This window comes from Leptopilina boulardi, unplaced genomic scaffold (assembly GCF_019393585.1).
Source record: "Leptopilina boulardi isolate dan_hultmark-lab unplaced genomic scaffold, ZJU_Lbou_2.1 LbouV2_70, whole genome shotgun sequence".
NCBI lineage: Eukaryota > Metazoa > Arthropoda > Insecta > Hymenoptera > Figitidae > Leptopilina > Leptopilina boulardi.
This window is the reverse complement of record NW_026138017.1, coordinates 689,203-711,460: the sequence shown is the minus strand read 5'-3', so window position 1 is coordinate 711,460 and position 22,258 is coordinate 689,203. Positions and strand designations below refer to the sequence as shown.

General features: G+C 25.1%; 1 protein-coding gene across 5 annotated transcripts in view; it reads left to right on the top strand.

Annotated features, from left to right (window-relative positions):
* Nucleotides 1-22,258, top strand: part of LOC127290551 (zwei Ig domain protein zig-8-like) — a 171,003-nt gene that overhangs the window by 27,244 nt on the left and 121,501 nt on the right. For 4 of the 5 annotated variants that reach the window (XR_007844379.1, XR_007844380.1, XM_051319222.1 and 1 more), the window contains exons 2-3: nucleotides 10,619-11,229; nucleotides 16,874-17,070. Coding sequence is in view for 3 of the 5 variants with exons in the window: in XM_051319222.1 (XP_051175179.1) it covers nucleotides 11,100-11,229; nucleotides 16,874-17,070 (327 nt within the window). In the remaining 2 variants the exon portion in view is untranslated. The remainder of the gene's footprint in view (nucleotides 1-10,618; nucleotides 11,230-16,873; nucleotides 17,071-22,258) is intronic. The other variant, XM_051319224.1, reaches the window with a different exon arrangement.

The window sequence follows — 22,258 nt, the reverse complement described above, 5'->3', positions numbered from 1 at the left end:
AATGTTCCTGCAATTATTCACACTGACATAAATATATATTTTCCATTCACTGTTAGGGAACTTTATTGCAAAATCAATTTTCTTTTTTATTTGAAAAACATTGTAAAAATTTCCTATTTTAATTTTAAAAAAATTTTATGTTTTTTTTTTATAAATGAAAAGCTTTTAGTTAAAAATGTTTTTTTTAAAAATATTTTAAAAAATTTCAAACATGAAAGGTTTTGTTTACTTTCTATTCGCAATTTAGAATTGATGCGGAGTGATTTATTTTCTTTAAAAAAATTTATTAGCCTAGGATAAAATTATTATGACAATTTTTACCCACTTGTAAAGATTCCTCGGAAAGTGCCTCCTGGAGGTTCTATCAGAATTCCGCCAGAACTTCCAACGTAATTCCGTTGGAATTCCATCGGAGTTCCAAAGAATATCCGATGGGATTCCGACGGACTTTCGACGGAATTCTGACGGAATTCCGACGGAATTAGGACTCTAAAAATTTTGAAAAAAAATTAAACGGAATTCCGTCGGAATTCTGATAGAACCTCCAGGGGGCATTTTCCGAGGAATCTTTCCAAGTGGGTTAAAACAGTTTGAAACTTTTTAAACAATTTACATACAATTAAAATTTGTAATTATTCTTTGGCTCGTTCTCAATGTATTTTCGAAATTTTAATGGTAATAATTTTAACTAATTTTAAATTAATCACTCACTTTTTGCTTTTGAATTAGTTAAATTTTACTAATTTTTCTTTTACCATTAATTAGTTTTGGCTAATTTACTAACAGAAGCAAAAAGAGAGTCACTAATTCAAATTAGTTAAAAATTTTACTAATTCAGATTTAGAGAGTGTGGGGGGGGGTGATTTAAAATATAATTTCAAAAATATATTTTTTTGATTTTTATTCCTATTTACTTTTGATTTTTTTTGTCTATCCTTTTTGTGAAATACGAAAAAAAAATTATGCAATATAATGTTGATAAACTGTTACCAATTAATTATTTAATTAATTAACATGTTACATTTATTAAGTATTTGAAATGCGAAAAATAACTGACCGGAAATGTTTGCACGTCAGTGTATAAATATGTAATAATTCTCGTTTTTATGCACTGTATGTGGCACAATTTTTTTATATTGAGTCTACAAAAAATGTTAGTTCTTTTCAGTTTTGTAATGAAAATGTTTTTTTTTTGTTTTTTTTTTGTTAAATTGCTTAATTTGCTTGAATAAATTTACGCGGATGAAAAAATAATCTTTAGTTTAGAATTATTATATTCTATTGTTCAAAATATAATACAAAAATGTGTTTTTCCATAACATTTTAACATTTTTTTTTTTTGTAATCAAACAAAGGAAAAGTAAAACAGATTTTTTTTTTATTTTTCAAAAGATGAAAAAATATTTTCTATTTTTGTTGTTCCATTTTGTTTCAACAATTAATATAATAATTGTTTGTGCTTTTATTCAATTGAAAGAAATCTGTAAAAAAAAAATATGGAAAATGTTCTATTATTACAGTTAACTTGAAAGTATCTGGTACCAAAAGTCTCAAATTGATCCAATTATTTGGTACTTTTGGTATCGATTTAATTATTATGATTACCTAAATTTTTTTTTTTTTTAATGATTCGAAATGATTGTTTATATTATTTTTTTGTTTATAAAATAGATGAATTGGAATATTTAGGTGACACAATGAGAAGTGTTTGTGCGAGGAAAATTTATATGACTTGTTTGCAATTGCCAGTATTTGGGGTATTAGATAAATGTGGAAGCTAATTAAGTTGAATCTGTTTGCTATTTCATTCATGCCATGTCCGTGTAAATTCGACTTTACGTTTACTGCTTTGAATTTCTGTTCTACTAAAATCAGACTTGCGCTTTGATAGTTGAAGTTGCTTTATAGAATTACTACGAGATCTCGTTCAAAGTGGCTGTTCAATTATTAACATGCTACCACAAATAGAACATTTATTGAATGTTTTAAAGAAAATCAACTTTACTGACTTTTGGTTTTTGTTCGTAAAATTTTCACCATTTCTCTCTCGAGAGAGAATTAAGTTCTTTATATATATAAATTAGTTTAGTAAATTATTTTACTATAATCCAATTTTAATTTTTTTAATTGAACTTGAACTTTAAAATTTAATGAAATTATAATATTTAAATTGAAATTTATAATTTCAAAATTGTCCGTTAATGGTTTATGGTAATGTCGAGGTAATAATAGTGACATATATTTTCAATTTGATTTCCATACAATATGCGTAACATGTCCATCTGTTAGAAACATAGGAATTTGGTCTGAATTAGCAATCAGAAAATAGTGACATTTGCTCTTGATGGAAACAGTGGTAGATGTCAAGTGTCTGTCAGATGGTGAACATTTCCGATGAAAAATTCAGCACTAGGCGAGAGAAAAAGAGAGAGAGAGAGAGAGAAAAAAAAATTTCGACTCTAATTGTTGCCTTCATATTTTGCATTAAAGAAGAAATGTTCGTTGACGGGGGACTACGGGAAAAAGTGTGAACAAATGGAATAATTAATCACTTTTAGTTATTAAATATACGCGCTCCTTTTTTTTTTTTTTTAGTACCTGGCGCGAACATAAAAGACAATTTTTTTTTCTGAAATAATTTATAAGATAATATTCTCTCGTAAATTAACAATGAATTTTATTTCTTTTTTTCTCTTTATTCTTTAAGCTAAAAATATTTTCTTCAAGGCAAACATATTCCTTTTGATCCAATTGAAGTTCCCCTCTCTGACTTGTAATTTAAGAGGGTAGCCTTTTAGTTTTATAGTAAGAAGGAATTTCTTATGAGGGATAATATAAAGATATGGAATATGAATAAAGAAATAGATGATAATATATGTGAAAAAAGGAATATGTAATTTTTTTTTGTTTCTTCCATATTTTTATTATTATATTTGGTAATTTAAATATTTTTATTTACCCAATGGGAAACTGCCACGAGTAACCATTGGCGTATTAATTGGCCCAATGATGGGAGCCAATGAAAAAACCATTGGCACCCAATAATGGACCATTATTGGTAAAGTCATGGGCTGTCCACGCCGATGCCAATGATTGGCAACCATCATTGGCAAATTATTGGCAACCAATAATTAGCCAATATTAAAAATTTTAATAATAATTTAAAAAATCAATAATTTAAAAATAAAATTTTTATTATTTTTTAATAGTTATTATTATTATTATTTTTAATAATTAAATTAAAATAAAAAAATGGTCATCAAAGTATTAGTGAAACCATTTCTTCCAAAAAAGAGTTTGTCTCAAATCCAAATAATAGGAGAGACATCGGGCAGAAAAAAATTTCGACAAGAAAAAAATTTTCAATCACTGCTTATATACCAATCTAATGGCACCTCAACTGCGAGAAACAGTTATGATGTTCGCCCTCCCTGTGGCGTTGAGCGAACTAAAGTCTAGAGCTGAGCCATCAGCGCAGCGCGGGAACATTTAAAAAATTTGATTTTATTAGATATTTTATTTTATAATAATTAACGAATTATTAAGTATGACATTATGTTATTAATAATTATTAATGACATTAATTATTTATTAAGTTAATTATTTGTCATATTTAAAATAAAATAAAATATCTAATAAAATCAAATTTTTCAAATGTTCCCGCGCTGCGCTGATGGCTCAGCTCTGGACTTTAGTTCACTTAACGCCGCAAAGGGAGGGCGAACATCACTGTTTCTCGCAGTTGAGTTGCCACTTGATTGGTATATAAGCAGTGATCTAAAATTTTTTTCTCGTCGAAATTTTTTTCTGCCCGATGTCTCTCCTATTAATTGGATTTGAGACAAACTCTTTTTTGGAAGAAATAGTTTCACTAATACTTTGATGACCTTTTGTTTAATTTATTTATTAAAAATAAAATAATAATAATAATAACTATTAAAAAATAATAAAAATATAAATTTTTTTTAAATTATTGATTTTTTAAATTATTATTAAAATTTTTAATATTGGATAATTATTGGTTGCCAATAATTTGCCAATGATGGTTGCCAATCATTGGCATCGGCGTGGACAGCCCATGACTTTACCAATAATGGTCCATTATTGGGTGCCATTATTGGAATTATATTGGCATTCCTGGCTCCCATTATTGGGCCATTAATACGCCAATGGTATTTTTCCCATTGGGTATATATTTTTTAAATTATTTTAAAATTATTTTCAAATTATTTTTCAATTATTTTTCAATTATTTTATTTATATATATATTTTTCAATTATTATTTTGTTAATAATTATATAATTATTTCAGAAAAAAAAAATAAAATCAATTCTTGAAGTTTGTCATAAATAAGCGAGTGGATTATCAACCTGTTATCCTTTTATAAAGCTCTACCCATTATTCATCTCTACTTATATTTTTTTTTAAATATCTCCATAGCGAATGACCTCTCATTGAAAACAGGAATAATCGATATTATATGTTGTTTTTCAAATAGGATTCAAAAATTCTTTTGTTTTCAATTTTCGTGCTTCAATCTCTGAAAAATCAGCCATTTATTAAACGAGAAAGAGAGAGAGGGAGAGAGAGAGAGAATTTTATTTTAAAACACGTTGAAAATTTTATTCAAGTTAGAAATATAATTAATTTTATACGTTTTTACTTTTTTTTTTTTTACAAAAAATGAAATTAGTTATCGAAATTACATTGTTTTAATTGATGACAATTAAAAAGAAATTATACAAATGAAAAGTTAAATTATTTATTTGAATGTGAGTTAATTAAAATTTTTTTCCATTTATCGAAATATTTAATATTTTTTTTTTTTAAATTAAAAATTATTCACTTTTAGTTTTTAATTGAAAATTAAAAAAAAGAAGAATAACGAAATTTGATAAATTATCTATATATTTAAATTAAATGTTCTGAAAAAAAAGAAGAAATTTTAAATTAACGGTAAAAAAATGGAGACTTAATTAGCTATATATAATGTTAATTAATGTTTGAAAGAATGGAAAGAATTTTTAATTATTTTTCAAAAAAAGTAATAAGTCATCATTTATATTCGATTCTCGAATTCTATAAGAAGCTTTATTGAGTAGAGTTCTCATTTAAGTAGATAAAGAAAATCGGCGCAGACGTGGTCTGACCGCACCTACCCTTTATCACTGAAGAGTGCAACTTTCAACTGCATTTGGGATCTATGGTTTTATTCTGTTTTTCAGCCCGATCCTGATTGCCTTTATCTACTTGATTTCTTTTATTTACTTCAATCTGCGTTCGTTTTCAACTTATACTGTTTCTCTCTCTCTCTCTCTCTTTTTCTCTTTTTTTTCTTTTTTTTTCTTTTATTTATATATATATATATATATATATATATATATATATATATATATATATATATATATATATATATATATATATATATATATATATATATATATATATATATATAATATCACGTGATTGAGAAACGGGAATGGTTCACTGCTTCTAGCACAATTTGTCTCAATCATAAAAAAATATAGATAACATCGAAATATTTAACAACTTGCCTCGCTATTTTTCTACCTTTAATTATTATTATTATTTTTTTATTATTAGTAATAATAATAATAATAATAATTATAATAATAATAATAATAATAATAATAATAATGAAAAATTGTCTCTTTTATTCAAGACGCAAACTTTATCTAAAATGAATAATTAATAATAATTAATTATTCATTTTAAATATATAGTTCAAATGATTCATTATTTTATGAAAATGGAAAATTTATTTATTCTTCTTTAATTAATTTATGAGATTAATTTGATATATTATTAAATAATACTCATAGCTACATAGAGAAATTATTATATTTGTTAGTGAAAAACACTGAAATTTAATTTATTAATTTTTGGATTTATTTTAAATATATGAAAGTTGGAAATAATTTTAACTGCATTAATACATGTATGAATTTCAATTGTCTTAAATTAAAACTTAAAATGAGTTTAATTTCTAAAAGTTTATTTTGCTTATTCATCGTTGGAAAAATATATGGCTTGTTGTCAATTAAAAAGTTTTATTAATTTATAACTATATAATATATATATATATATATATTTATATATATATATTATATATATGTATATACAAAAGGAAAATTTAAAGTTATTTAAATGAGTTTTGTGTCAACGGGTATTATTGCCAGAAAATATAATGTCCGGATTAAAGGAATATTAAATGTCCTGGAAATCTATATAATATACGATATCGGTTCTATAGATTAATTAATGTGTATTATATTGTGACTTTATAATACTTTGAGTATGACAAATCAATAAAATAAAATTCTAGTATATTATTCACAGAAAAATGTAATAAATGAACTATTCTTTAATTTTTTTTTTTTAAAAAGGAAATTGTAATTTAATACAGAATGTTATAAAATAAAATTTAATTTATTTTATATTTTTGTCGGTAATTGTCTTTTATAGGAAATGAATTTTATTTTTAATTAAAAGTAAAGTATTATACGTAACTGATTATTATTTTTTTTTTAAATAAAAGTAATCTCCATTTTAACTTTCTTGTTTTGATGTGAATAATTTTTGTATTTAAAATTTTTATTTTTATTAAATTATTGTTATTAAATTTTGTTATTTAAATTCTTTATTAAATTTTGTTTTTTAATTTCTTTATTAAATTTTGTTTTGTAATTTCTTCATTTATTTTCTTTATGTAATTATTTTATTAAATTTTTTTATCGCATTTTTTAAACGCATTTTTCAAAAGAATTTCTTTTTTTTTAAAAAAGACAGATCAATGAATTTTCTCATATAGTTATAAAATTGAGACATGAAAAGACGATTGGTAATTTTGACCAATGACTAAAAGTGATAAATTATCCTTATTCAAAAAAATTGGTAAATGTTAATTTTGTGTCAATTTAGTTTACCATAATTTTTTTTTTGGGTACTTATTCGGTTTTATATAAAAGTCGTCTTGGAACATTATGTCTTGGATTTATTATTTTATATATCTATTAACGTGGTAAATTTTATATAGTCACTTATTTTTTTTTTTTTTTTTTGAGTGCGTTTTCTTTTTTTTCTCTCTTTCGTTTCTTTTTTTTTTATTGTATCATATAATAGGAGAGGAAAAAAAAATGTTGCGAGGGTAACAAATTATTGTCCGAAGCATGTAATTCCCAAAGTTGTGCCAAGGAAGAGTTGTCACATTCAGTGATATATGTGACAGGATCCGAGTGTAAAAGCTTTTACGGACGAATCATTCTATCTCTTGGTCGTTATTTTCACAAGGCGATGAATAAGGACCAAGTAATAACAGTCCGTCTGGCTCTACGGCATAATTTCTCTCCCTTGTGTATATGTGTGAGTGTCCCGAATCTACTAAAGAAATTCAAGTGTATAAATTTCATTTAATTTAAACACTCGCATGAAATCAGATCAAATTGAGTGTAAAAAGTCATTGCTTTCTTTTATAGTGAAAAAAAGGGGGAAATTAAATTACAGATGAATTTTTGATGAAAACTACTTTTTTTTTTATTTTTTTGCACGCGCAATAAAAATTTGACAACTTGAAATGATTTTTAATCGGTTTTTATAAAAAAGTTTTCAAAGTATATAAGTACACTAGTGTAAGATTTAAGAAACTTTGAAATTCAATTTTGTTTAAATATAATCAGATTGAAGAGTGTAAGAATTGTTGAATGTATACTAGCACTTTGTTAGAGAATTGAATTTACAATTTCCAACTTGTATTACCATTTTATGCCCCTGGATGGGTTCTACAATTTCAACATCCTTTCCAAGGCATATTGTAATACAATCAAAATTCAAAATACTCAGCGTAGATCCTGGGGAAATGTCGCAAACAAATGTCTGGCGAATTTATTGTGTGTCTCACTCTGATGTAAACGAGCCTGTTCTAGTAAAGTTAATTTCAAAAATGGGAATAGGAAACTTTTTTTTTTCTTTTTTTTTCACTTGAATGATTTTCAGAATATAAATTTTTTTTTTATAATAAATTTTATAAAATTGTTTTGCAAATTGTTCAAAACTGATAAATTTTTTAATATATTGAATTTTATCTTTTGATAAACTGAATTTAATTTTAACAGGAACTTTGAAGTAAATTCAAACATAATTTTCGTTATATCGAACGATGGAGAATTTACTATTACAAGTGAAACGTTATTTAGTAGACTTTGATTGTGAGCATTTTAATAAATCGTGGTTTTTGATTAATTATAATTTAAAATGGAATTCAAATTGAATGTTATTTAATTAATATTGTGAATATCGACAATTTATTTAAATATTAGTGCAATTTATTAATTGACTTATATATTTGTGACAAATTCTGATAAATTTGTTTTTTTGTATTTAATTTGATTCAATTTATAATTTTCTAAAAACTAAAAATTTGTAAATAACATTTTTTTTTTTACAATTTCAATGATTTAAAATTAAATTAATGAAATGAAATTGGATTATCTTTTTTCTCTTGATTTCGATTTTGCGAGATAGCAGTTGTAAAATATTCTGGAAATCAATTTGAGTAACTAAAGAAAAATAAAGTCAGAAGTGGATCTCATAAAACATTGTAAGTTGAAACAAGCTGGGATTCTAAAATCTTTATGCGTTCGTTTATTGGTGACAGTTCAGTAACTGGAGAGTCCTTATTGGCCATTTTGCAGTTTTACGGCTGTTGAAGCTTGTGGCGGATATTTTCCCCTCTTAAGAGAAAGAGAGACAAAAATTCTTTAACTTCATTTTAAAATGAAGAGTAAAAATACTTTTTTTTACGGATAAAATTTTTTCAAGTTTTGTGTAAATCTTACCGAGTTTTTATGAAAAGAAAAGAGGGCAAAAAAAAAAAAAAAAAAAGAAGGAACAGGTGTATGAACTTTCCAAAGACTTTATAAAGCGTCTTCGGTGTTCAATAAGACTTTCTCTCTCTCTTTCTCTCTCTTTCGCTCAACCTCTTTGCTACAGTGGGAACGCATAATGTATGCATCACTAACTTTAGAAAGGATTTTAAAAAACATGGAAATTTCTTTTAACCCCCTTTTTTTTTGTTTGTTCGACATGTTAATCCATTGAAAAATATTTTTATAAAGAAAGTAGAAAAACTAAAATTTAAATTGTGTGTACGATGTGAATGAGTTGGAACTTGTAATGACAATTCTGAAATATATATTTAAATCATTAATCAATATGACATTAATATGAAAATACGTTGGAATCTGACCTAGTTAAAATTTTAAATTATCTGACTTTTTGCTATGAATTAATTTTTAATTCCTTGAACATTGCTCTTTAAATTTGTATTAGTAAAAACTACTAATTTACATTAGTAAGAATTTTTACTAATTTTTAGTAAAATATTACTATTTTATTTAGTATAGTTTAAAATTTTTTTACTACAGTTTTAGTGAAAAGTGATTAAAAATTAGTAAAAATTCTTACTAATTTAAATTAGAAGCTTACTTTTCACTAATTTAAATTTAGAGAGAAGAGTAAATAAATTGAATTTCTAAATCTAATTCTGAATTAGTAAAAATTTTAACTAAATTACATTAGTGACTAACTTTTTTTTGGAATTAATTTTTAGTCATTTCACAGAAAATTAAAAGGCATTAAAATAAGCGTTGCAGCATATTTTAATACCTTATAATTTTCTGTGTTTTCACTAAAACTTTGGTAAAAAATATTACTAGTTTTTTTTTTTTTACTAAAAATTAGTGGATTTCTACTAATTTGAATTAGTTAACGAATTCCCACTAATTCAAATAAAGAGGAATTTCTAGTTTTTTTTTAAACATTAAATACGGATTTAAAATCTATTTCTATAAAAATTCAATATTGAAGGGTTCTCGAGATGTGGAACTTTTATTTTTTTTATATTAACAGTCTAGTAAATTTCTTTGTGTAAACCCTTTTCTTTTTTTGAAATGTATATCCCCTTAATCTCTACGAGCTTCTAATGAATTTCATTTAATTTTAATTGCCGTAGCTGAAGGATATAGCGTGAATGGTGAAATTAAATATAAACGTGTGTGTGTGTGTGTGTGTGTGTGTATATGTGGTAAAAAAGTATATGCACTTGGTGTGATAATTAGTGTCTTTTAAATTTTTGTGAGTACAAATTATTTCCTCCAACAAGAGATATATTAAAAGGGAAGAGCGCATATAGTGCGTAAATAAATAAGGGGAGTATTTTTTTGCAAAAATTGAAAAAGCACTTTGAATTTGTTTTTTTTTTTTCTCCTTAAAAGGTCTCTTTCAAATAAATTTACTTTAAAAGCCAATGTTTCTAAATCGGAAGCATCTTTCAAGTTGTTTAAAAATTAATTCCCCCATTAAAGAAACCACCTCTCGCATAGAACATTTTTCTTCGCTAGACACAATAAAACTTGTTTCATCCCCTATGTGAAACTAATTCGCACTATTTTTTTTTCTGGATTTTTTTTCCATGTGTATAGCAATAAACAGAGGGCAAGTTGTAATAATGATCAAGGGAAATTTATTTTTTTTCTTTACCTCCCCCTTGGTATATATTTATGAAAAAGGGTCAACAAATCATTTGGTAATCTCCTTTTAGGCCCTTAGGAAATGAATGATATGACAGATGACTTCTCGGGAGATTTCCCTCAAAAGCAATGATTGCGCGAACTGAGTATCACAAAGAGAGGTGAAAAGCCCGTTATATTGAAGTAGGATCGTTATATATATATATATATATATATATATATAGAGAGAGAGAGAGAGAGATACATTCTACAAAGGTTTCGTGCAATATCTCGTGAACTTGTGAACAATATTTGAAACCCCCTTTCCTTCACAAGGAGATTGTATATAGGATATACAAGTTGATGCAGGCCAAGAGTTGGAAGGGGGGGATGGGAGGAGTATTGTTGTCCCTCGTCGAAGAAGAAGAACTTGAGAAGCAGTGAACTTGATAAAGTTGGGAAGTGAGATTTGCAAAATTCAGGTCGCGAATGAGGGAGAATTCAGAAAGTGGAGGAGGAGGATCAGGAGAGTGGAAAGACGATTCTAAAATAGGCTAGAGGGGGGGGAGAAAAATGGTGCTTGAGGCGCCGAGTTTGTGGCAGGCTGGCTTTAACATATCTCAATGGCTGATGATCATTATACATGGATATCGTGCCACGGCTGTTATACTGTCTCTTCTACTTCACGTACTTGTGAGAACTGGTGAGTTTTTCACATATAAATTTTCTCCATTTGTCTCTAGATGTAGAAAATAGATTTAATTTTATTTCTTTTTTTTATTATAGTTTAGATTATTTAGCCTATATTGAGCTGCTGGATCAAAAAAGAGCACATAGCTGAGGTAATTAAAATGAATTATGTGCTCTTCTTTGATCCGACAATGAATTAGAGAATTGATAGAAGATATAGAGGCGGAACTCGATGCTATATTTAGTGAAATAGATGGAGCTGCGGTCGGATTTTTATCAAAAAAAAAAAGAATATTACTGATAAATTCAGCGCTGGAAAATATCTACTTTTGCGAAGAGTAAAGAGAGGAGATGTTTCTCTCTCTCTCTCTCGGTGAGACATCTCTAAGCTTTTCTGATGCCCCAGGCGAGTCAAGACACTTTGGGTATTAGAGGAGTGAAAAGGTCTTCTTGCCACTCCCTGTGCGCGAAAACGTGAGAGAGAACCCTGAGCGATATAATTCCATTTAAACGGAACAAACTGTCAGTAAGAATTTAAAGAGAGACTCTACTTTCCGAAATAGAAAAAAGTTGGCTTACGTTTCTCTCTCTCTCTCATATATACACAACGAAAAAGTTTTTGTCTTCCTTCCTTCCTTCCGTTCTCTTCACTTCTCTCTCTCTCTCTCTCTCTCTCTCTCTCTCTCTTTACTCCTTTATATAGTCTTTTATGATTATTAATGGTACAGGCTAATGTACTGCGAGTCTTATACAAAATATAGAGAACATCAAGAAAAATGGTACATTTTATAGAGGGGGTTTTGTTTTTCCCTTTTTTCCCCTCTCTCTTGTTTCAATCGGTATCATATACTTTATTCTTGGATAAGAGATAAAAATGTCTATTCTGTTTTATCCGAATGATTGTGGAAATACTGTTTATCCTTCTTTATTTGAGGATATGGAAATCAGATGTATCTAGTTTTAGTATAATAGTAAAAAGGATTTCAGGTTGATCACTTTTCTGGCCCATTTTGATACGTTTTGTCTATATATATATATATATATATATATATATATATATATATATATATATATATATATATATATATATATATATATATATATATATATATATATATATATATATATATATAGAGAGAGAGAGAGAGAGAGAGAGAGAGAGAGAGAGAGAGAGAGAGAGAGAGAGAGAGAGAGAGAGAGAGAGAGAGAGAGAGAGGGGGGGGGGAGGGAGGGAGGGAGGGAGGGAGAAAGAGGGAGAGTAGTGCTTTTTATTAGACATCCCATTGAAAGAAAGAAACCTTGTGTTTTTTGAATCAAATCAGGAAAAGTCACTAGTGATTTATTTTTATTAAATAGAACTGTTTTTTTTTCTTCTTCTTGAAAGGTTTGCAATTCAAAAATTTATGCAATTTTTATTGAAAAATCATTTGTTAAATTAAAAAAAGAAAAAAAAATTTAAATATATGACAAAAATCAATTCGAATTAAAAGCAATTTAATTTTTATTTCTAGAATTTTATTTCTAAAAGTAGTAGTTATACAAAAATAAAATTCTAGAAGCTGAATTTTTCCAACTGAAATCAATAAATTGTCTTATTTTTTTCAGTGAACTTTATAATTGAATTTTATCATTTGAAAATGTTCTTATTTTTTTTTTTTCAATAAAGAAAAGAGATAAATTTTGCAAATTAATTAATTTGATATTTAGAGTAGTTATAGTTTTCCTTGAAAGTACCTAGACTTAAATCTATAGCTTATAGTTTTTGAAATAGTAGTTAATTAGTTTTCATAAATTTATTTTATCAATATTTTTACTTGTCCCAGAATTTTCTAAAATAATAATTTTTAAAAATTGAAAAATTTGTTTTAAATAAGAATCAAAATTTGCAAATTAACTTCAGGATTATTATAAATTCTAATTGACAATAAGTAGATTTCAATTAATTACTGAATTACATATAGGGAAATTGTCAAATTCCATTGATTTCAATGAAAATTCTTTACTAATGAGAAGTGATTTCTGATTGGTACGAATATATTTATAGTTGAAATCTGAATTTATATCCAGAATTTCTAAAAAGTGAGATACTAATTAAGATTGATAAAAATATCCACTAATTAGTTAAATTAGAACTATATATATATATATATGTATTATTTTTAGTTGGTTGCTTTTAACATTTCCTCTACGAAATTAAATTAAAAAAGTTATATATAATAAAAAGATACTTGTATTTCATATTGTTTGCTGACTTTTCATCAAATAACAATTAGAGAAAACAAATAATAATTTTGATAATAATAATAATAATAATAATAATATTTATACTCTGTCCAAGAATTTTTCAATGTGTTTCAGTTCTCTCTTTTAGATGATAATAAAAATAGTTTATTATAGATTTTTTTTATATTCTTTTTTCTTTTTATATACTTGTTTCCTTGTTCGATAAGCATCTATTTTTGAGGAGAGCTATTTATTTCTGCTCAATTTTATCACTTTTCTGAAACATATGTTACGAATGGTGTTTCTATATCAAGCGGTGAAAGAATTTCCGATAAAAAAAAAATGTAATATATAAATATTTCGAATATATACGGGAAATAAAAGAAAATAAAATTTTCATGTTTGTTTATTATATTGCATTTTTGGAATATTTCTATTTGAAATTAATTTTTATAAATGAAAATTTATAAAAATAATTATTGCACTTTTTTTTGAAATGCTTTTCATTAATTTATTAATTAAATGCACATCTTAGGTGTTTTATATTACTTACAATATTTGTTTTTCTAATAAATAAATATATTTGTTTTGAATTCTATTAGGAATGATAAATTTACAATTTATTAATAATTATTATATTTCTCAGAAGCTTCAATAATAATAAATTAAATTAATTGCATACAGACAGACAATTCATTATTGAATACCGATATGTATAAGTGACCCAGTGAAATATTCAATTAATTTATGGAATGTGTATTTAATATATATATATATATATATATATATATATATATATATATGTATTGTGTATAATATGCATATAATATCAAATTTTTCAAATAATAACTTAATGAAATTATAGGAATTATGGAAAATTGTACAGAAAATTTTAAAGAATTTGTTTTTTCCACCTTTTTTTTTGGTCGAGAAACAATAATTTTGCTTGAGATATAAGATTTTAATTTGTTTCCCCCCCCCAAAAAAAAAAAATTTTATTTTTGTTAATTTTGACCGCAGAAACTTTATGAAAGCTGTATGGAAATTTTAAAGTTATCTTTAAAGTTGATTTAAACATTGAAAGTGCGCGGACGCTGTTTCACTAACTTTCAACAAACTGCAAACTGTTAAAAAAATGAATTTTTAATTCTTTTTTTTTCATAAAAAAAAAAAAACTTTTTCATACATTAGAATGGCAAGGGGAAAAAAGTGAAAAATAGAGTGAGATTTTCTCACGTTTTACATATATAGGTATAATACTTCGTACATGTAAATATATATTTAAAACCACAAAGTGTGAACCTAACATACTTGTTTTCATGTTTTTTAATTAAATAAAGAAATGCCTGGTTGAGTAAAGAATTATATAACCGTAAACAAGTGCCGCACTGAAAGGTGAAACAAATCAATAACCGTTTGTCCACTCTATGAATGTTAATAGAACGTGAAATGAGCTGCAATTAATTTGAATTTATGACATATTTATATATATATATATACACACAATATGTACATGTTGAGTTGAAATTATCTTTTAGCAAGTTATTATTTTCCCATAAATAATTCATTGAAATAATAATTAAAAGGTATAAATTAAAAATAAATAATTTATAACATGATATACGCTTATAATTATATTAAAGAAAAATTGAAAAAACAAATAACGAGATAAAAAATAATAATAATGAGAGACCATACACACACACACATACATACAAACAGTTTGTGGTTTGTTGAAAAGATAAACTAACCAGAGATGAAAGAGCGCGTTCTATATCGAATATTAGACTTTATTCAACGGAAATCAATTTTACTCTTCGCAGAGCTGAAAACTTCCACACTGATTTCATTTTCAAAAGCCTGTCAGATCGCGAATGGAAGGAATTTTCCAATTTCTTGCTTTCTCAATCATGTACATGTGCTTAGCAAATAAAATTCTTTAATATTTCTATTGAAATGGAAAATTGTAGTGTTTAAATAAATTCCAAATATATATATATATATTTTTTTTTCTTTTGCTCCAATTCATTCATTATAAAATAAATTATTTATGCATTTTATGAGTATCTTGCACAATTTGCCTTTTTTTTTTTTTTTTTTTAAATTTGCATATTATTCAATCGAGGAGCAATTTTTCAAAACATGATAAATCCATTAATATTTTTTTTTAAACTTCATTTTTTTATGTCATAAAAATTTGCAAATTTTTCAAATTTATCAGTTTTTGAAAAATGTTTCTGTGTGGATGGAAAAAAGAATTTTTCTTTTTTCTATTTCTAATTTTGAGTTTGTTTTATAGAAATAATATTTCAGAGAAATTAAAACTAATTTTTATTTTTAAAAAGAAAATTTAGAAAAAACTTTTAGAATCGTCATTTGAAGGTATATTTTTTTAGTTTGAGTAAACTGAAAATGCCAATTAGAGGAAAAATAGAGGAATTTTTCAGAATTTTATATAGAAGCAATTATCAAATATTTTTTGGTTGACTGAATTTAAATTGAAAAATTTTTCATTTCAACAAAACATTCAAAAAAAGAAAAAAATTTCATTTTAGAAAGGAAAAAAAAATATCTCAATTGAAGTAAAATTTTTTGAATTTATTGTCACAATATTTTTTTTACCGAGAAAAATTCTTGTGCTCATTCCAAATTTTTTTTTTTTTTTGCTTGGAAAATTTATGATTTCATTATATTGAACATTATTAACATTTTTTAAATAGTTTGAAAATTTTTTTTTTTCAATTTTTCAAAGCTGCATATATTATTAACTGAAGAATAATCTTTATGAAAAATATGCTAATAGACATTCAAGTATAAAAAAGTGAGAAACTAAAAAGAAATGCAAAAATCGTTCATTAGATTAAAACATTTGTAATTAAAATTCAAAAAAATTTCCCTCTCATTGGCATATGATTCACTTTTTTTAAAAAATTTTTTTACTTTTATGATTTCTTTTTTTTTATCCTATTTTAACTCTTATTTTTACTCTTTTTTTTAATTCTTATCTTTACTCTTATTATTTTTACTCTTATTTGCGCTGTTATTTTTTTTACTATTCTCTTTACTCATAAATTTTCACTCATTGTTTGCTGATATTTTTACTCATCTTCCATTCAGTTTTTTTTTTTTTTTTTTTATTTTTTTTAGTCACTTTTCAAACAATAGGAGGATTCAGAAGCAGTTTACCATGAATATTCAGAGTTCCTGTGATTGAAAAATTTTTTTTTCCACCCACAACGAAACGAGTAATGTGCAAATATTTGTAAGGTAAAATGCTCAAGTAAAGACAACGGTGGGGAAGGGTTTTTTTTTTTTTTTTTTTTTTTATTATTTTTTTAAACGACAATTGACATACTTTTGGTTTTATGCTCTCCCATCATGAAAGCCAGGTTCGTGGAGTAACGACTTTTTTATGTAACATCTTCTTTTTTCAGACTATCCCTCTGCAGTTACGGCCGAAGTAGTCGGGATGAACGCCAATTCGTTAGATCGTACACTTAAGCCCTTAGACGTTGATTTAGCGCCGACTCTTCCGATGACTTTCGGCACTGAAAATTCCACAGTCATTTCATCTCAGTCAGGCTCCACTGCTTTGTTACCGTGCGTTGTTCACAACATTGGCGAAGGAGTGGTGAGTTTTTAATTAGCTTTTTTTTCTAATTTCTTTTTCTTAATAATAATAATTCGGGGGGGGGGGAAATATTAATTATAAAAATAAAGTGGATTTTTAACTACTTTTTTGATCTAATTTTTAATAATTCGGAAAAAATAAAATTTTGATAAAAATAAAGTGGATTTTTAATCACTTTTTAATTTTGTCTATTTTAATTTCGTTTCTTTTTTTTTTTTTAATAATTCGGCAAAAAAAATTAATTTAAAAAATAAAGTGGATTTTCTATTTTAATTTATTTTTTTAATAATTCGAAAAAAAAATATTAATTTAGTATAAAATTAAAATTGGGATTATTAACCACTTTTTATTTTTGTCTATTTTATTTATTTATTTATTTAGTTATACACGGGTTTACAAAATACCCTTTATAATACAAAAAAGTAGTAAAAAAAGAAAATACAATATGGTGTAAATGAATAGTGCGAGGCCGCAGTTAAATCGACATAATTTAAATATTTAGACAAATCATTCATGAACCTCGATTTACAATTGTCAAAAAAAAATCCAGATTTTAATTAATTTTTTTTAATAGTTGGAAAAAAAATATTAATTTAGCATATAAAATAGAAAAAACAAAAATTTCAATGAAAATTCAATATATATATAAATCACTTTAATTAATTGTTATTCGTTAAGGTAATTGCGTCGATTCATTCTGGGATTTACTAGTTTATTACCGAGTATATAAATTAATTTGTAAAAGTTTGGTTCGTTCCCAAAAGACTTGAAAGTCTCAGGAGCTTTTTCTGAGAGGGGGGACAAAATTAAATTCGAAACGATATTCAGATGTGGAAATTATATATATATATATATATATATATATATATTAGATTCACAAACAGAGGGTAAAAATAATTACATTTGAGAATGTCAATATTGAAGTAACTTATTTATTTACAAAATTAGTTTATTTTTTATTAAGAAGAGATTCTTTTTTTTCATCTAAAAGTTGTAATAATTTTTTTAATGACATTTCCGGGAATCAAGTTAGTAATGATTTTTTTTTTTTTTAGCAAAGTTATATTCTTTGATGTTTCAATTATTAAAAATTTTTCTGCAACATATGTATAACGAGTTTGTTCATCTAAATATTGTGATTTACATTTCTTGAGCTATATCTGCGTTTTAATTAATTAAATCAGAAAAAAAAGTATATATATGAAGCTGGCAGGATTGTGGCGTCGGTCGGTGGTATCGGTATTGGTGAAACTCTCTCCATGCCCCAGAATCTGAATGCATTATTGTACGAGGGAGATCAGTTCAGCGACTGCGTATAACAGGTGAACGATATCTGGGCAAAGGGTGGAAACTGCCTGCATATTTACCAAATCATATCGTTTATATGCAACACGTCGAAATCCGCGAATCATATAACTATATACCATTTTACAAATTCAGAGGGTGAAAATAGCAAAAAAAAAAAAAAAAAAAAAAAAGAAGAGAGAAAAAGATCATTGTTCTTAATAAACGATAGTTTATTTAAAAATTCGAAAATTTGATTATCGATTATAGATATACGAAATTATTATTTTTAAAACAATATTTTTCGTCTACATTTAATATTTAGAATTTAAATTAACAGTTATATGAATTTTCATGAAAATATTTTCACGAGATTTTTTTTTTCTTGTTTTAAATATAATATCGTTGAAAATTAAAATTTTTTTTTGATGAATAAAATGAAACGTTATAGCGTCGGGAATTTTCAACAATCCGATAAAACAATTATATAAATATTATAAATTGATTAATGCAAATAAAAAGGGAAACTAATAAATAAAAAAAAAAAAAAAAGCAGACGATAGTAAATTAAAAAAAAAATTTGAAAAACTAAAAATAAATACCAATAACCGAAGAAGATAAATAATGAACGATAAATCATTTTCTTTTTTTTTTGACAAGAAGTGAAACCATTTTTTTTTTTTAATGGTTCTATTTTGAAGAAACTTCCGGGTTTATATTCGTTCCCATGAAATAGAGATTCAGTTTTTACACACAATAACACGACAACAACAATAAGGGTAAAATAAAAGTTATCTAGAAAAAGTTTTTTCGTCACGTAAGCTCTTTTTGTCCAAGTTGGGTGAAAAAGCTCTCGAAATTTTTTTTTTCTTGTTGGAGAACATTAGAAACGTAACAGCACAAAAGCTTGTAGTCATGCTTACATTTTTCGAAAAGGGGGAAATTTTTGACTTTGAAAAAAAAAAATATATATAGTCATTGTGCGCTCCATTGTATGTTCAAGTTCGTATCGGAGAGAATTTGAAAACTTTTTCGATTCTTTTAATATAAAGTCATACACGAAACAATAGAAAAAAAAGAAAATTCGAAACAATTTTATTAAGTTAATTTAAAATATTTCTTTTATAATTTATCACTTTTCGTTTATAAAATAATAATTGCTGAATAAAAATATGTTTCATCACAATAAAAAAGGAAAATAAAAGTATAAAATAATGACAAGCACGTATTTTATCAGTTTCACCTATGGCAGAATGAGAAAGATAACAACACTTCAGAGCCGATATAGCTTACACACTATGTACCTGAGTATGCTACATGAATACCAACATATATATATATATATATATATATAGAACAGCACGCAATTACCTGGAGCTATGAAGGAAAATTAATTCGGTCTCTCCTTTCGAAAGCGTAATTTGAGAAGATAGAGAGAATAAAATTTATGATTTGAATTTACCAACAACAAAGAGATATTGTGATGGAGGGAAAAAGGGTATATATTCATAATTCCTTGTAATAACGACTCAATTTTGTATGAGAGAGAATACTGTAATTTAAATGCCGATCTCACATTCCAGAAAATTTAATTTTGAATTTCAAAAAAAGAGCGAAAATGAAATTTGAAAAATTTAATCACCCCAGAGAGAGAGAGAGAGAGAGAGAGATATGAATCGTTGGGGGAAAAATTAATTTTGAAAACAATACTCTCTGATGTTATTTAGATTAAATATTGTTGCTCCGCGCAAATTTGATCCTCACTTTAGATATTGTAACATTTTGACGTTGACATTATGGAAATAATATCAAGGATTTTACAACTCTACTCACGTACTTAATTATTCATACTCTATGTTTAATTAAGTGTAACAATATTCTAATTATACAACTAATGTATTATTATTAAGAGGAATTATTTGACAAAAAAAAACAAACATGAGAGAAATATTGAAATATTTTAGAATACATGAAAATATTTTCCATGAAAAACATATTTAATAAAAGAATGTTTTATCTTTTTTTTTTTTTTCTCAATAATATCATTTTTGCTGTCATTATTGACTTTTTCCGAAACCTTTTTTTTTATTTGGATTTGATTTTGAAAACGACAAAAATTGTTGAAATGAAAAAAAAAAATTGCGTTTTATTATTAAAGCGATTTTTTTATTTTTTCGTTGGAAAATTTGTTTGACGTAAATCGAAAAAAAAAAGTTTTCATCTATTTCATTTGTGAAAGACAAGTTTCACTTTAATCAAAGGAATTTAGAAAATCAAACCAAATATACTGAATTTACAGAACATACGTTGCCAGGAGAATGAATACTAGAAACTGGAGAAAAACGAATTGAAAGCCTTTTCTGCATGCGAAATAAAATCATTGAATAGAAAAGAATAAAACAAAAAAATTTCCCATTCATGGCAGAAGAGAAGTCAGTTTTTTTTTTCTATTTTTTTATTTTATTTTTGGCAGCAGCGAAGAACTATTCAAACATATATATATATATATATATATATACATACATATATGAAACCACGATACAGATAAATGGCGATTCGTTCTACTCGTTTGCGCAATAATTTGATTACTTACTCATAGCAAAAAATGCTCAACATTTACGATAACGATAATAGAAGTGTGCAATTGCAATTGTACACAGGCGTATTTGATGCGGTCTTTTAGTTTCGTTATCGATCACACGTTTACAATTACTCTATTACTCCTTTAGAGTGTCGAATTTTTTTTTTTTTTTTTTTTTTTGATACGTATAAACACTTATTTTATCAATTAAATGTAATTTAATTCTTTCGAGATTTGAATTAGTTGACATTTTTTTTTGAATCGGAATTTAAATTTATTTTTTAAGCCAGACATCTTTTTTATACTCAAAAAAATATACACCCAGAGAAATGATATATTTGTCTCACAGTCTAATAAATATTTATTTGATTCAAATAAATTTTTATTTGATTTAAATTGACTTTTATTCGATTTAAATAAATATTTATTTGATTCAGAAAAAATTTTAATTTTGATTTAATTAAAAAATGTTATTTACGCCAAATAAATGGCTGTGAGACAAATATACGTTTATTTAACTCAAATATATTATATTTGGTTCAAATAAAACATTTCTCTGGATGTGGTAATTTTTTACTACTTTTTTTCTAACTATACAAGTGTTATTTTTTTTACTCTTTTTTTTATTTTAAATTGAATAAACATTTTAGATTAAAAAATATAATATTTTAATTAAATTGAAAAAAAATTTATTTGATTCAAATACTTGGTTACTTTACTATTATCAAATAAATATTTATTTGTATTAAATAATTACGAGTCAATAAAATGGTATTTGTTTTAAATACCGGAATAATTGATTCAAATAAAAATTATTTGATTCAAGTAAATATTTATTTGATAATTTTTTTTGAAGTAATCGATTATTTCAATCAAATAAATTTGTTTTTTTTTAATGTAAAAGAATCAATTTTTGTTATTATTTATTTTTTCCAAAAAAGTGTGAAATTTGTAATTTATTAGCAGTGTGCCCGATTTTGTTTATTCAGGACTTTAGTCACATTAAAAAAGTAATTTTTTTGCATTCTGAAACAGATGTTTGCCTTACAAATTTTCTTTGGTATTTATAATAAAAAAATTTAATAACAAAATAAATAAAAAATAACAAATTTTTATTTCATAATTTTTTTTTTATATTTGTTTTTTTATCAAGAAATTAGTTTATCAAAAATCTTTCCATAAATTTTGCTAATAAATTCACGCTCTAATTCATTAGTCAGTTTAACTAATTCCAAACGAAAAGTAAACGAGAATTTTAGAGAGGGAGCGTATGTTTGTTTTGCTCTCCTCTTTTTTTTTTTTTTTTTTTTTTGGTTTTAGTAT